This window comes from Oncorhynchus masou, chromosome 12 (genome assembly GCF_036934945.1).
Source record: "Oncorhynchus masou masou isolate Uvic2021 chromosome 12, UVic_Omas_1.1, whole genome shotgun sequence".
Lineage (NCBI taxonomy): Eukaryota > Metazoa > Chordata > Actinopteri > Salmoniformes > Salmonidae > Oncorhynchus > Oncorhynchus masou.
This window is the reverse complement of record NC_088223.1, coordinates 83406471-83421350: the sequence shown is the minus strand read 5'-3', so window position 1 is coordinate 83421350 and position 14880 is coordinate 83406471. Positions and strand designations below refer to the sequence as shown.

General features: G+C 45.2%; 1 protein-coding gene across 1 annotated transcript in view; it reads right to left on the bottom strand.

The window, feature by feature from the left end:
• Positions 1-14880, bottom strand: part of LOC135550950 (follistatin-related protein 4-like) — a 258177-nt gene that overhangs the window by 36708 nt on the left and 206589 nt on the right. The window contains exon 7 of the mRNA XM_064982240.1: positions 486-652. Coding sequence (XP_064838312.1) covers positions 486-652 — 167 coding nt within the window. The remainder of the gene's footprint in view (positions 1-485; positions 653-14880) is intronic.

Genomic DNA, 14880 nt, shown 5'->3' with positions numbered 1-14880 from the left:
GATTCATTGTGTTAAACCAATGTGAAGAGCCCCTGCTGAGACATGTTCTGAGGATGATCAAATATTAATCAAAAGCCCAATTATAAATGTCTTAAAAGCAGCGTTTCTAAAAACACCACACATCAAAGTTCACAATGTTGGACACTTGTTCAGTGTTTCACCTTGAAAAGCCCCTTTAAATGTAAAGATGGAAAAAAGGGTTACACAAACTCACATCTGCAGTTTTGGGGTGGAGGCCTCTGCTTGTGTTAATCACAACCATACAGGGTTAGAATGAGCAGATAGGCTCATAGTAGCATGACTTAATTCATGTCAAAACATGATATGTAGCTTTACAACTTAAAGGGTATGTTCATGATTTTCTCCTGGGCTATGGACTATTTTCAGGGTGAGGAACCATTTAACATCAATATTTTACAAAGCAAATGACTGAACTTCCCCTTTATACCCTCTGAAACAGCCAATTGCTCCTGCCTAGGACTCACATTGATATCCTCCAGGTCCAGGAAGTTGAGTGTTATCCCATTCCTCTTCCAGATGATTGGTGGCCGCAGCGTCCCCTGGATGGCACAGGACAGCACGGTGCTGAGGCCTACTGTTACCGTGGAGATGCTCATTCTCTGGTCCTCAGCCAAGCTCAACTGAACAACCTCTGTATATATATATATAGAGAGAGAGGGGGAGAGAGATAGAGAGAGAGAGACAGAGAGGGAGAGAGAGATTTAAATTGATCAAACAGCATACACATGATCAAATACAAATCTTAGAATCAACTATTAAAGACCACCAGAACCCATTGGATTCGACAATTACCTCAAATGAACCCTCCACAACCCAAAAAGACCTGTGGTGTTGATGATATCCTCAATGAAATGATAAAATATACAGACAACAAATTCCAATTGGCTATACTAAAACATAATCCTTAGCTCTAGCATCTTCCCCAATATATGGAACCAAGGACTGATCACTTCAATCCACAAAAGTGGAGACAAATTTGACCTCAATAACTACCGTGGGATATGCATCAACAGCAACCTTGGGAAAATCCTCTGCATTATCATTAACAGCAGACTTGTACATTTCCTCAGTGAAAACGATGTACTGAGCAAATGTCAAATGGGCTTTTTACCAAATATCGTACACCAGGCCAAGCATTCACCCTGCACACCCTGACAAACAAACAAACCAAAACAAAGGCAAAGTCTTCTCAAGCTTTGTTGATTTCAAAAAAGCCTTTGACTCAATTTTGCATGAGGGTCTGCTATACAAATTGATGGAAAGTGGTGTTGGGGGAAAAACATATGACATTATACAATCCGTGTACACAAACAACAAGTGTGCGGTTAAAATAGGCAAAAAACACACACATTTCTTCCCACAGGGCCGTGGTGTGAGACAGGGATGCAGCTTAAGCTCCACCCTCTTCAACATATATATCAAACGAATTGGCGAGGGCACGAGAAAAGTCTGCAGCACCCAACCTCACCCTACTAGAATCTGAAGTCAAATGTCTACTGTTTGCTGATGATCTGTTGCTTCTGTCACCAACCCAGGAGGGCCTACCGCAGCACCTAGATCTTCTGCACAGATTCTGCCAATCCTGGGCCCTGACAGTAAATCTCAGTAAGACCAAAATAATGGTGTTCCAAAAAAGGTCCAGTCGCCAGGACCACATACAAATTCCATCTAGAACTAAACATAAGCGCCACATGTAACTTCCACAAAGCTGTGAACGATCTGAGAGACAGGGCAAGAAGGGCATTCTATGCCACCTAAAAGGAACATAAAATTCGAAATACCAATTAGGATCTGGCTAAAAATACTTGAATCAGTTATAGAACCCATTAGGCCTATATGGGTCTGCTCACCAACCAAGAATTCACAAGGGTCAAACACCAAATTGAGACTCTGCATGCCATATTCTGCAAAAATATCCTCTGTGTACAACGTAGAACACCAAATAATGTATGCAGAGCAGAATTAGGCCGATACCGGCTAATTATCAAATTCCAGAGAAGAGACGTTCAATTCTACAACCACCTAAAAGGAAGTGATTCACAAACCTTCCATAACAAAGCCATCACCTAACAGAGAGATGAACCTGGAGAAGAGTACCCTAAGCAAGCTGGTCCTAGGGCTCTGTTCACAAACACAAACACATCCCACAGAGCCTCAGAACAGCAACACAATTAGACCCAACCAAATCATGAGAAAACAAAAAGATAATTACTTCACACATAGGAAAGAATAAACAAAAAACAGAGCAAACTAGAATTCTATTGTGGCCCTAAACAGAGAGTACACAGTGGCAGAATACCTGACCACTGTGACGGACCCAAACTTAAGGAAAGCTTTGACTATGTATAGACTCAGTGGGCATAGCCTTGCTATTGAGAAAGGCTGCCGTCAGCAGACCTGGCTCTCAAGAGAAGACAGGCTATGTACACACTGCCCACAAAATGAGGTGGAAACTGAGCTGCACTTCCCAACCTCCTGCCAGAGAGAGGGGGTGGAGAGAGGGGGGTGAGAGAGAGAGTGGGGTGGGGGAGAGCGAGAGAGAGAGAGAAGGGGGGGGTGAGAGAGAAGGGGGGGTGGGAGAGAGAGACAGAGAGAGACAGAGGGAGAGAGAGGGGTTGGAGAGAGAGAGAGGTGTGAGAGAGAGAGAGACAGGAGAGAGAGAGAGAGAGAGAGAGAGAGAAAGGTGAGAGAGAAATTAAAGAGATGAGTTGGTGGTGGGACTGAAACGAAGCCAGACTTTATTCATCACAGCACAGAACATACAGTAAAGCATATAAACACAGCCATGCGAGAGAGAACAATGTCTGATCTGAGGACGAGACCGTGTGAGAGAGAACAATGTCTGATCTGAGGACGAGATCGTATGAGAGCGAGGAGGATTTACATTCAGTTGACTAGCAAATCCAATTTGCTTCACCTTTAAGGCACATGACAAAGCACTGTTCTCGAGTGTCCCCAAGGCCCATAACTATACAGGAAGGAGGAGAGAAGGATGATAAGGGGTGGCAGGTCAGAATGTCATATATATGACTGAACGACAGTGGGACAATATTGGTTGGGTTCTTAAGGAAGACTATAACGCTGCTCGTTCATGCAGCTTATTCACGCTGCTTGTTGGTTAGCGACTGCTCCTGCTACCTGTTTCTCCCTAACTTGTTAACCAAAGTTTTGGCTAACTGTGTAACGATGTTCTTCGTTTGTCGAAAGAGAGTCGGACCGAAATGCAGCGTGTTGATTAATCATGTTCTTCTAATGAAACAAATAACAGAACTATACATGAAATAACGAATAAATAAAAAATAAAAAAACGGAATGTGAAACCTATTACAGCCTGACTGGTGAACACTAACACAGAGACAGGAACAATCACCCACGAAATACAAAGCGAAACCCAGGCTACCTAAATACGGTTCCCAATCAGAGACAACGAGAATCACCTGACTCTGATTGAGAACCGCCTCAGGCAGCCAAACCTATGTAACACACACCCCTAATCAGCTACAATCCCAATAACTAAAAACCCCCACTAGGAATACAACAAACAATAAACCCATGTCACACCCTGGCCTGACTAACTAATTAACTAAAACACAAAATACTAAGACCAAGGAGTGATAGAACCCCCCTCTAAGGTGCGGACTCCCGAACGCACCTCAAAACCATAGGGAGGGTCCGGGTGGGCGTCTGTCCATGGTGGCGGTTCCGGCTCCGGACGTGGACCCCAATTCATAAATGTCATTGTTCCTCCCCTTCGCGTCCTGGGATGATCCACCCGCCGCCGACCATGGCCGAATAGTCCTCACCCAGAACCCTACATAACAGAGGAGCAGCTCGTGACTGAGGGGCAGCTCGGGACTGAGGCAGCTCGGGACTGAGGAGCAGCTCGGGACTGAGGAGCAGCTCGGGACTGAGGGGCAGCCCAGCACTGAGAGGCAGCCCAGCACTGAGAGGCAGCCCAGTACTGAGAAGAAGCCCAGTACTGAGATGAAGCCCAGTCGGGCAGTTGAATCCGGCAGATCCTGGCTGACTGGCGGATCCTGGCTGACTGGCGGATCCTGACTGACTGGCGGATCCTGACTGACTGGCGGATCCTGACTGACTGGCGGATCCTGGCTGACTGGCGGATCCTGGCCGACTGGAGGATCCTGGCTGACTAGCAGATCTGGCAGATCCTGGCTGACTGGCAGATCCTGGCCGACTGGCGGATCCTGGCTGACTAGCAGATCTGGCAGATCCTGGCTGACTGGCGGATCCTGGCAGACTGGCGGATCTGGAAGAGTCTGGTTGACTGGCAGATCTGGAAGAGTCTGGCTAACTGGCAGATCTGGAAGAGTCTGGTTGACTGGCAGATCTGGAAGAGTCTGGCTGAATGGCAGATCTGGAAGAGTCTGGCTGACTGGCAGATCTGGAAGAGTCTGGCTGAGTGGCAGATCTGGAAGAGTCTGGCTGAGTGGCAGATCTGGAAGAGTCTGGGTGACTGGCAGATCTGGAAGAGTCTCGCTGACTGGCAGATCTGGAAGAGTCTGGCTGACTGGCAGATCTGGAAGAGTCTGACTGACTGGCAGATCTGGAAGAGTCTGGCTGACTGGCAGATCTGGAAGAGTCTGGCTGAGTGGCAGATCTGGACAGACTGACGGCTCTAGCTGCTTCATGCTGACTGACGGCTCTGGCTGCTCCATGTAGACTGGCAGCTCCTTGCAGACTGGCAGCTCTAACTGCTCCATGCAGACTGGCAGCTCTAGCTGCTCCATGCAGACTGGCAGCTCTGGCTGCTCCATGCAGACTGGCAGCTCCTTGCAGACTGGCAGCTCTAGCTGCTCCCTGCAGACTGGCAGCTCCTTGCAGACTGGCAGCTCCATGCAGACTGGCAGCTCCATGCAGACTGACAACTCCATGCAGACTGGCAACTCCATGCAGACTGGCAACACTGGCTGCTCCATGTAGACTGGCAGCTCTAGCTGCTCCATGCAGACTGACAGCTCTAACTGCTCTAAGCAGACTGACAGCTCTGGCTGCCCCATGCAGACTGGCAGCTCTGGCTGCTCTATGCAGACTGGCAGCTTTGGCTGCTCCATGCAGACTGGCAGCTCTAGCTGCTCCATACAGACAGGAGGCTCCGGCAGCGCTGTAGAGGAGGAAGGCTCTAGAACCGCTGAACAGGTGGGAGACTCCGACAGCGCAGGAGAGGGAGAAAGCGCTGGCTGCGCTGAACAGGCGAGGCGCACTGAAGGCCTGATGCGTGGTGTTGGCACTGGTGGTATTGGGCCGAGGACACGCACAGGAAGCCTAGTGCGGGGAGCTGCTACCGGAGGGCTGGGGTGTGGAGGTGGTACTGGATAGACGGACCGTGCAGGTGCACTGGAGCTCTTGAGCACCGAGCCTGCCCAACCTTACCTGGTTGAATACTCTCGGTTGCCCTGCCAGTGCTGTGAGGAGAAATAGCCCGCACTGGGCTATGTAGGCGAACCGGAGACACCGTGCGCAAGGCTGGTGCCATGTAAGCAGGCCCAAGGAGACGCAATGGGGACCAGATGCGTAGAGCCGGCTTCATGGCATTTGGCTCGACGCTCAATCTAGCCCGGCCGATACGCGGAGCCGAAATATACCGCACCGGGCTATGCACCCGCACTGGGGACACCGTGCGCAACACTGCATAACACGGTGCCAGCCCGGTCTCTCTAGCCCCCGATAAGCACAGGGAGTTTGCGCAGGTCTCCTACCTGACGCAGCCATACTCCCTGATAGCCCCCCAAGAAATTTTTGGGGCTTCGCTCTGCGCCGCCGTGTCTTTTTTTTTCGACTCCATTCTCCTATAGCCCTCTTCGCACTGCTCTAGCGAATCCCAGGCGGGCTCCGGCACTCTCTCTGGGTCGGCCGCCCACCTGTCTATTTCTTCCCACGTCGTAATATCCATACTGTACTCCATTCTGGGCTGCTCCTGTTTCCATCCACGTCACCGTGCTGCCTCCTCATACCAGCGCCTCTCAACTTCAGCCGCTTCTAGTTCCTCCTTAGGGCGGCGATATTCACCAAGCTGAGCCCAGGGTCCTTTTCCTTCCAGCTCCTGTTTCCTCTTCGCCTGCTGCACCTTTGGGCGGCTACACTCCCCCTGGTTTAGCCCAGGTTCCTCTCCCGTCAAGGATTTCCTCCCATGTCCAGAAACCCTTGATACGCGGCTCCTCTTTGGGCTGCTCCTCTTTGGGCTGCTCCTGCCTGTTGACACGCTGCTCGGTCCGTGTGTGGTGGGTGATTCTGTAACGACGTTCTTCGTTTGTCGAAAGAGAGTCGGACCGAAATGCAGCGTGTTGATTAATCATGTTCTTCTAATGAAACAAATAACGGAACTATACATGAAATAACGAATAAATAAAAAAAAAAAAACGGAACGTGAAACCTATTACAGCCTGACTGGTGAACACTAACACAGAGACAGGAACAATCACCCACGAAATACAAAGCGAAACCCAGGCTACCTAAATACGGTTCCCAATCAGAGACAACGAGAATCACCTGACTCTGATTGAGAACCGCCTCAGGCAGCCAAACCTATGTAACACACACCCTAATCAGCTACAATCCCAATAACTAAAAACCCCACTAGGAACACAACAAACAATAAACCCATGTCACACCCTGGCCTGACTAACTAATTAACTAAAACACAAAATACTAAGACCAAGGCGTGACAAACTGCCCCATGATATACTGCTTGTTTCTACGGCACGGACTTGCATGTTGGTCATCTCCCGCTCGTATAGTGTATGTGCTGCCGTGATCCATACAGTGAGAATGTCCTCTGCTTTCTCTCAGTTTGCAGTACTGGTGTGTTACTCGGGTGTGTGTTGTGCTTGTGTGTTTGCCATTTCACTGGCTGTGCTTGTTTCAGGAGGCGGGGTGCAGGCTATATTTGCAAATCCACTGTAGCTCATAGCAAACTTTTAGTAAATTCCTGTGATGAGAGACATGGGAGCCCAGCTAGACTAACGAACGTTTTCAATGATGCAGGAGATGTTTTTTTTGCGCTGTCCCCCTTTTTGCGCTTTCCCCCTCTCCTGCGCTGTCGGAGTCTCCCGCCTGTTCAGCACTTCTAGAGCCTTCCTCCTCTACAGCGCTGCTGGAGTTTCCTGTCTGTTCAGCGCTATCAGAGCCTTTCTCCTCTCCTGCGCTGTCGGAGTCTCCCGCCTGTTCAGCGCTTCTAGAGCCTTCCTCCTCTACAGCGCTGCCGGTGCCTCCTGCCTGTTCGGAGCAGCCTGTGCTGCCAGTCTGCATGGAGCAGCTAGAGCTGCCAGTCTGCATGGAGCAGCCAGAGCTGTCAGTCTGCATGGAGCAGCCAGAGCTGTCAGTCTGCTTGGAGCAGCCAGAGCTGCCAGTCTGCATGGAGCTGCCAGTCTGCATGGAGCTGCCAGTCTGCAAGGAGCTGCCAGTATGCAAGGAGCCTGGGTTTTACTGTGTGTTTGTGGGTGATTGTTCCTGTCTCTGTGTTAGTGTTCACCAGACAGGCTGTATAGGTTTTTCACGTTCTGTTTGTTGTTTTTGTATTTATAAGTTATTTCATGTATCGTCATTTGTTTCATTAAAGACATGAGTAACCACCACGCTGCATTTAGGTCCGACTCTCTTTCGACAAACGAAGAACGCCGTTACAGGTTCAGGTTATCAGTTAACCTACCAGGGTATTTACGAACATCACAGGAATGAAATCATCCACTTGTATTGAGCACGTCTTTACTAATGCTGCAGAAATGTGCTCTAAAGCAGTATCCAAATCCATCGGATGTAGTGATCATAATATAGTAGCCATATCTAGGAAAACCAAAGTTCCAAAGGCTGGGCCTAATATAGTGTATAAGAGGTCATATACGAAGTATTGTAGTGATTCCTATGTTGAAGATGTAAAAATTACCTGGTCTGTGTGTAATGAGGAGCAACAAGACTCTGCACTTGACACATTTATGAAATTGCTTATTCCAGTTACTAATAAGCATGCACCCACTAATAAATCCTCTTAGGGCTGAGATCCCGCTAACGGGATCGATATGACAACAGCCAGTGAAAGTGCAGAGCGCCAAATTCAAAACAACCGAAATCCCATAATTAAAATTCCTCAAACATAGAAGTATTTCACACCATTTTAAAGATACACTTCTTGTTAATCCCACCACAGTGTCCGATTTCAAATAAGCTTTACGGCGAAAGCACCAGAAACGATAATGTTAGGTCAGAGCCAAGTCACAGAAAAACACAGCCATTTTTCCAGCCAAAGAGAGTCACAAAAATCAGAAATAGAAAGAAATGAATCACTAACCTGAGAGGCAGGCCGATGCAGAGTGTAGAGTACATTGATTTGACATCAGGGGAGCCTATTGCTCACTACACCTGGTCTGTCATGCACACTGCACATTATCATGTTACTGATATCTCAATGATATACAGAAAGAAACCCAGCCTAAAACCCCAAACAGCAAGCAATGCAGGTGTAGAAGCACGGTGAGTTTAAATGAGTTTAATTCAGGAAATGTGTTCCCAAGTATTCTCACAAACAAAAAAATAGACATGATCGTGTCTCAATGTAATCAAGGTATAATGATTGTTATTTTCAAATACAATCTCTTTTTGGGCTTAGTTGTAGTGAATGTGCAACGAACAAATTATTACCCTTATATTCCGGCCACACCACTAGGGTTGCAAAGCTACCAGTAGTTTACTACAGTTTCCAGAATCTTCAGTAATTTTGGTAATTAACAGAAACTCTATAGAAATCTATCATAAATTTGGTAATTTATACTTGAATAACTTCTATGGCAATCTATCATAAGCTTGGTAATTTATACTTTAATAACTTTTTAAAAATGCAGTAATATATAGTCAGGGGTGAAAGTAAGGCGGTATGGTCCGGTACGGCGTCCCAGCAAAATAAATAGTGGGGGAACGCCGTACCGGTAAAACATGAGCTTATCACAATTAATACAACATGCCCCAAAAACCTATAGGTTACGACACCATTACTTAACATAACTGCATGTCAGACACATGAACCGTGTACGAATTGGCAGGACACCAGGTGGTATATGCTACAAATTGCATTGTGGTTTGAGGAGTACACTTACATTTTGTACAGGCGGAGATGAGTGGCCGAGATGCCTGTGGACAAGGCAGAGATGAGTGGCCGAGATGCTTGTGGACAAGGCAGAGATGAGTGGCCGAGATGCCTGTGGACAAGGCAGAGATGAGTGGCCGAGATGCTTGTGGACAAGGCAGAGATGAGTGGCCGAGATGCTTGTGGACAAGGCAGAGATGAGTGGCCGAGATGCTTGTGGACAAGGCAGAGATGAGTGGCCGAGATGCTTGTGGACAAGGCAGAGATGAGTGGCCGAGATGCTTGTGGACAAGGCAGAGATGAGTGGCCGAGATGCTTGTGGACAAGGCAGAGATGAGTGGCCGAGATGCTTGTGGACAAGGCAGAGATGAGTGGCCGAGATGCTTGTGGACAAGGCAGAGATGAGTGGCCGAGATGCTTGTGGACAAGGCAGAGATGAGTGGCCGAGATGCTTGTGGACAAGGCAGAGATGAGTGGCCGAGATGCTTGTGGACAAGGCAGAGATGAGTGGCTGATACCGAGGCGTGCTTGGACAACAGTGGATGCATCAATTCAGGCTACACGTGTAAACCTAATGACAATCACAGAACGTCATTACAATACATGTAGGTGTTTCGTAACATATGTCTCTTTCTAGTCATCAAATTGCCGGTGCACAGTGCACTGTTGGGGGTTGGATGCTGAAATTATTTTGTGAGTGGAGGAATGTGTGCGGGCAGCATACAGGATGATGAAAACATCATGACTGGTTGTGTTTATGCCACATTAGAAGGCATATTAAATTGCCAATACTCTAATTAGCTTACTCCTGTCTACACAGAAATAAAATAAAAGCATAACAAATAGGTCCTACATCAGAAATCATGATTTGGCCACAGAGAATCATTAGCTTCTTTAAAAAAAGAATCTGTGGGTTGTTTTAAATTGCATTGCCTACAGTCGGAAAGGCCCGCAATTTGCGCAGAGCGTGCTGCAAATACCATTGTTGAGTTGCGACTGTCAGTGAAAATCACAGAGACCCAGCCAGGTGTATGGCAATATTTAAAAATACAATTGCGGAAAAACTTATTGGAAAGCCAATCGCTATTGCTGTAAAGAGATGACAATGAAAAGACTCCAGTCTGTCGTTTGGTTATCAAAATGCTTAACTTAATGAATCAAAACAGTAGCCTATCGTATTGGCACCAGCGTAGAACATCGGCCATATCCTCAGTGTGGTGCATATTCACTGTCGTCATCATTGGGTCAGTGACACTTTCATTGGTTTTTGAACACTAATTTCCTCCTCCAGGTTAGATGGACGTCATGTTGTATTTGTGTCCCACCTTTTCATACGCCGATTATACGGACCAGACAACACTGTTTGTCAGCGTCAGCAGAGTAGGCTACCCTGTCATTTCTGTAATTTATTGTAAAAAATATATATTTGTGCGGAACTTGGGACACCGTTAATACATTAAATCTACTTTCACCCTGTATATAGTATTAGTTTTTTATAATATATATTATCCATATTGTCCATGAGTTTATAGTACATAGACTTTATGGTTCAGGAAAAAATGGCCTAAATAATAACTCTGCAACTCTTCCAACTGCTGACAGTTTTCACAACTGCCACCAGTTTGACGGCAAAACATTGACAACAAATACGTACTGACATAGTAAAATAAATAAAAGTGTGTAAAACATGTTTTATTTCATGCTGAAACCCTCATATTAAACACCAATGGTATTCACTAAGTTGATGGTTTATGTATAGGATGTTTTACAGCTTTGTCATTCATTTTTCTATTTAATAATCTCATATATTTTACATGTAAATAATGCCACACAGAGGACCAGAGATAATTACAGACGCTTGTACAAATCTGATGTATCCAAAATGTTCACTAGATGTCTTGTGGTAGATTACATAAAATCCTTGAACGATACCAACATTCTGGTAGTTTATATACCCTTGCTTTGCAACCCTACCGCCGACCATTTCCTCCGACAAACATCGGCCTGCAGTTGCCTGTTCCTGGTTTACAGGGTCTTGAGATGTTGCCAAACCAAAAGCAAAACTAAAATTGAGAGGAAATCATCAACTTGTTGATAAAATTGCTTCTTTATTGCTAAAACCAAGGCGTATTTGGCTATTTACAGGATATATACACTTTGACACCTATATGCTGAATCAAATTTAAAATGAAGAGTGCACTAAGATGGACGTTATCGTATTGATATGGCAAAGTCAACCTGAAAACTTTTCAAACCCACTGCATCTAGAAAATATCAGTCAAGGTCACCCTATACTATACTTTTCCTTCCAACTGTTTTGTGGTATACTCTTTTGTCTGGCACAAAAGCACACACACACAAAACACCTACCTAACAATTTCCTCTATGTTGGAATGGTGGTAGTTTCATCTTTTGTTGGCTCTGAACAATTCGATGTGAAATAAATCCTGACGCCACGTGGCGATTTTGACTCCAGCTTTGGAGATTGAGGTTCCCTGAAGAGAGGGCTCTCTCCATCCCATTGTTTACCAGACGACTACACAGTCAACAGCCTCCTCTGCTCAAGAGGAGCAGGCTCGTGTGACAAAGCCAGACAAATTGCATATCCACTGGCCATGCCTGCATTGCACTCCCTGCTGGATAAGGTTGACATGACATTATCTCCTTAATGACTCTTAGGCTTTTTTTACTACCCAAAAATAGCCCGTGTAATTGACTTTCCTGTGATTCCTAAACTATTGATCCATCAGTGGTAACTGCTAGCGGCCGCGGTAGCCTACAGGGAGGATGCTCGTGTCTGGCCTCTGATGCAAAAAAACACACAGAATTTGAAATGCAAAGCACGAATGAGTTCTCTCAGGGAAAAACAAATGGGGGCCTTTGACTGTAGCCCAGAAACCTCGTCACTTTCCTCCTCTATTACCCAGGCCCTTGTGTGCCTAAATAAGACATCCCTGGAAACAAAACGGGGAGAAGAGAGCAGGGCTGTCGGCGAAGCAGCGAAACACAGTAATGAGAGTCGAGAGGGGAGCATTAGACTCAGTAAAAATTTGCCGTAAATGTTTGATTGGTCTCCTCAGCTCCACCTCCCTAGCTCTCTGATGCGCTGTGATTAAGTTTTCAGTGTTGTGGCTAAGGCACCCTGACACTTCTACTTAGAGAGATTGGCACAGGCTAGGAGGCTGGGGCATATGATATACTGTATCTTTAGCTCTCTCCCTGTCTTTCTCTCTCTCTCTTTCTCCCTGACACATTCTTCCATAAATGCTCAATACTAGGCAATAATGTTTTCAACATAACTGGGCCATATTGCAAGACGGACTAAGCACTGCCAATATCATTCACTTTTATTCTAAGAAATGTGTTTGGTTAACAAAGTAAATAGTTGTATACAAATGGATGGGGAGTGCTGTCTCTCATGTAACAATAACTGAAATACTACATATATTAAACATGCTGTCTATACTCTGCATATTTTCATTAGCATCCTCAACTAGCGGCATTCACCTGGGAAAGTATTTAGCATATTTTTTTATTTGTATACACATATAGTTATGTACCTAAGCTCTTCATCCGACGTTTTACATGTGCAATTCAATTCGACAACTAATAAGGCACAAGGCAGAGAAGCTTAGAGCATGGAAACATGTATCAGCATTCATTGTTTCTTAAGATTATCAACACCTTGGCTTAAAAGCAATGTGTTTGATATGCCATTATTGTCACTTGCGACATATTCCACAATGCTGCCAACCTGCTTAGCAATGGGCTTTATCCCATAACAGTCTAACCCATTCTAAACCGGGGGAGCTATATGTAATTGTTTTAAGGTCAAACCAAGGATATATTTGCTATTTGATTTTGAATTTTAAAGTATATATACAGTACCAGTCAAAAGTTTGGACACCTACTATTCAAGGATTTTTCTTTATTTGTACTATTTTCTACATTGTAGAATAATAGTGAAAATATCAAAACTATGAAATTACACGTATGGAGTCATGTAGTAACCAAAAAAGTGTTAAACAAATCAAAATATATTTCATATTTGAGATTCACTCTTGGCATTCTCTCAACCAGCTTCATGAGGTAGTCACCTGGAATGTATTTCAATTAAAAGGTGTGCCTTGTTAAAAGTCAATTTGTGGAATTTCTTTCCTTCTTAATGCATTTGAGCCAATCAGTTGTGTTGTGACAAGGTTGGGGTGGTATTCAGAAGATAGCCCTATTTGGTAAAACACCAAGTTCATATTATGGCAAGAACAGCTCAAATAAGCAAAGAGAAATGACAGTCAATCATTACTTTAAGACATGAAGGTCAGTCAATCCGGAAAATGCCAATGTGCAGTTGAAAAAAATCCTCAAGCGCTATGATGGAACTGGCTCTCATGAGGAATGCTACAGGAAAGGAAGACCCAGAGTTACTTCTGCTTCAGAGGATATGTTCATTAGTTAACTGCACCTCAGATTGCAGCCCAAATAAATGCTTCACAGAGTTCAAGTACCAGACACAGCTCAACTTCAAATATTCAGAGGAGACTGCATGAATCAGGCCTTCATGGTCAAATTGTTGCAAAGAACCAACCACAAAAGGGCACCAATAAGAAGAAGAGACTTGCTTGGGCCACGAAACATGAGCAATGGACTTTAGAACGGTGAAAATCTGTCATTTGGTCTGATGAGTCCAAATTTGAGATTTTTGGTTCTAACCGCCGTGTCTGTGAGACGCAGAGTAGGTGAACGGATGATCTCTGCATGTGTGGTTCCCACCGTGAAGCATGGAGGAGGAGATGTGATGGTGTGCGGGTGCTTTGCTGGTGACACTGTGATTTATTTAGAATTCAAGGCATACTTAACCAGCACGGCTACCACAGCATTCTGCAGTGATACGCCATCCCATCTGGTTTGCATTTAGTGGGACTATCATTTGTTTTTCAACAGGACAATGACCCATCACACCTCCAGTCTGTGTAAGGGCTATTTGACCAAGAAGGAGAGTGATGGAGTGCTGCATCAGATGACTTGGCCTCCACAATCACCCGAACTCAACCCAGTTGAAATGGTTTGGGATGAGTTGGACTGCAGAGTGAAGGAAAAGCAGCCAACAAGTAATCAGCATACGTATGTGGGAACTCCAAGACTGTTAGAAAAGCATTCCTCATGAAGCTGGTTTAAAGAATGCCAAGATTGTGCAAAGCTCTCATCAAGGCAAAGGGTGGCTACTTTGAAGAATCTCAAATATAAAATATTTACTTTTTTGGTTACTACTGTTACTACTGTACATGATGTAGAAAATTGTAAAAAATTAAGAAAAACCCTTGAATGAGTAGCTGTGTCCAAACTCTTGACTGGTACTGTAAATTAAAGGTTTTCTAGAATGTTATGACTATGATGTTGTAATGATCAAACATTCAATTAAATGAATGTGTAAGTGATATCTTGCAACCCAATAGGACCCAGTACAAAGCTTTCTCCACATATTATTGGAATGCTTTCTGCAGTAGTTGAGATGTTATGTGAATAAAAAGCTTCCAGCTAAACCTGAGGCTATTACCATTGGAATAATGCATTATCTCTGTCCCTCCCTCTCTCTCTGTCTTTCTTTAGTTCTCTCTTTCATTCTATCTCTCTTTTCAATTTGAGGGATCTGAATGTGTCAGTTGGCGAGTGTGCTGGTAATTCATGGAGGGAATGTGAAGATGAGCAATCAGCAGCCCACTCATTAATCACACACAATCCAGACCCTTAATCTTCTCCACAGG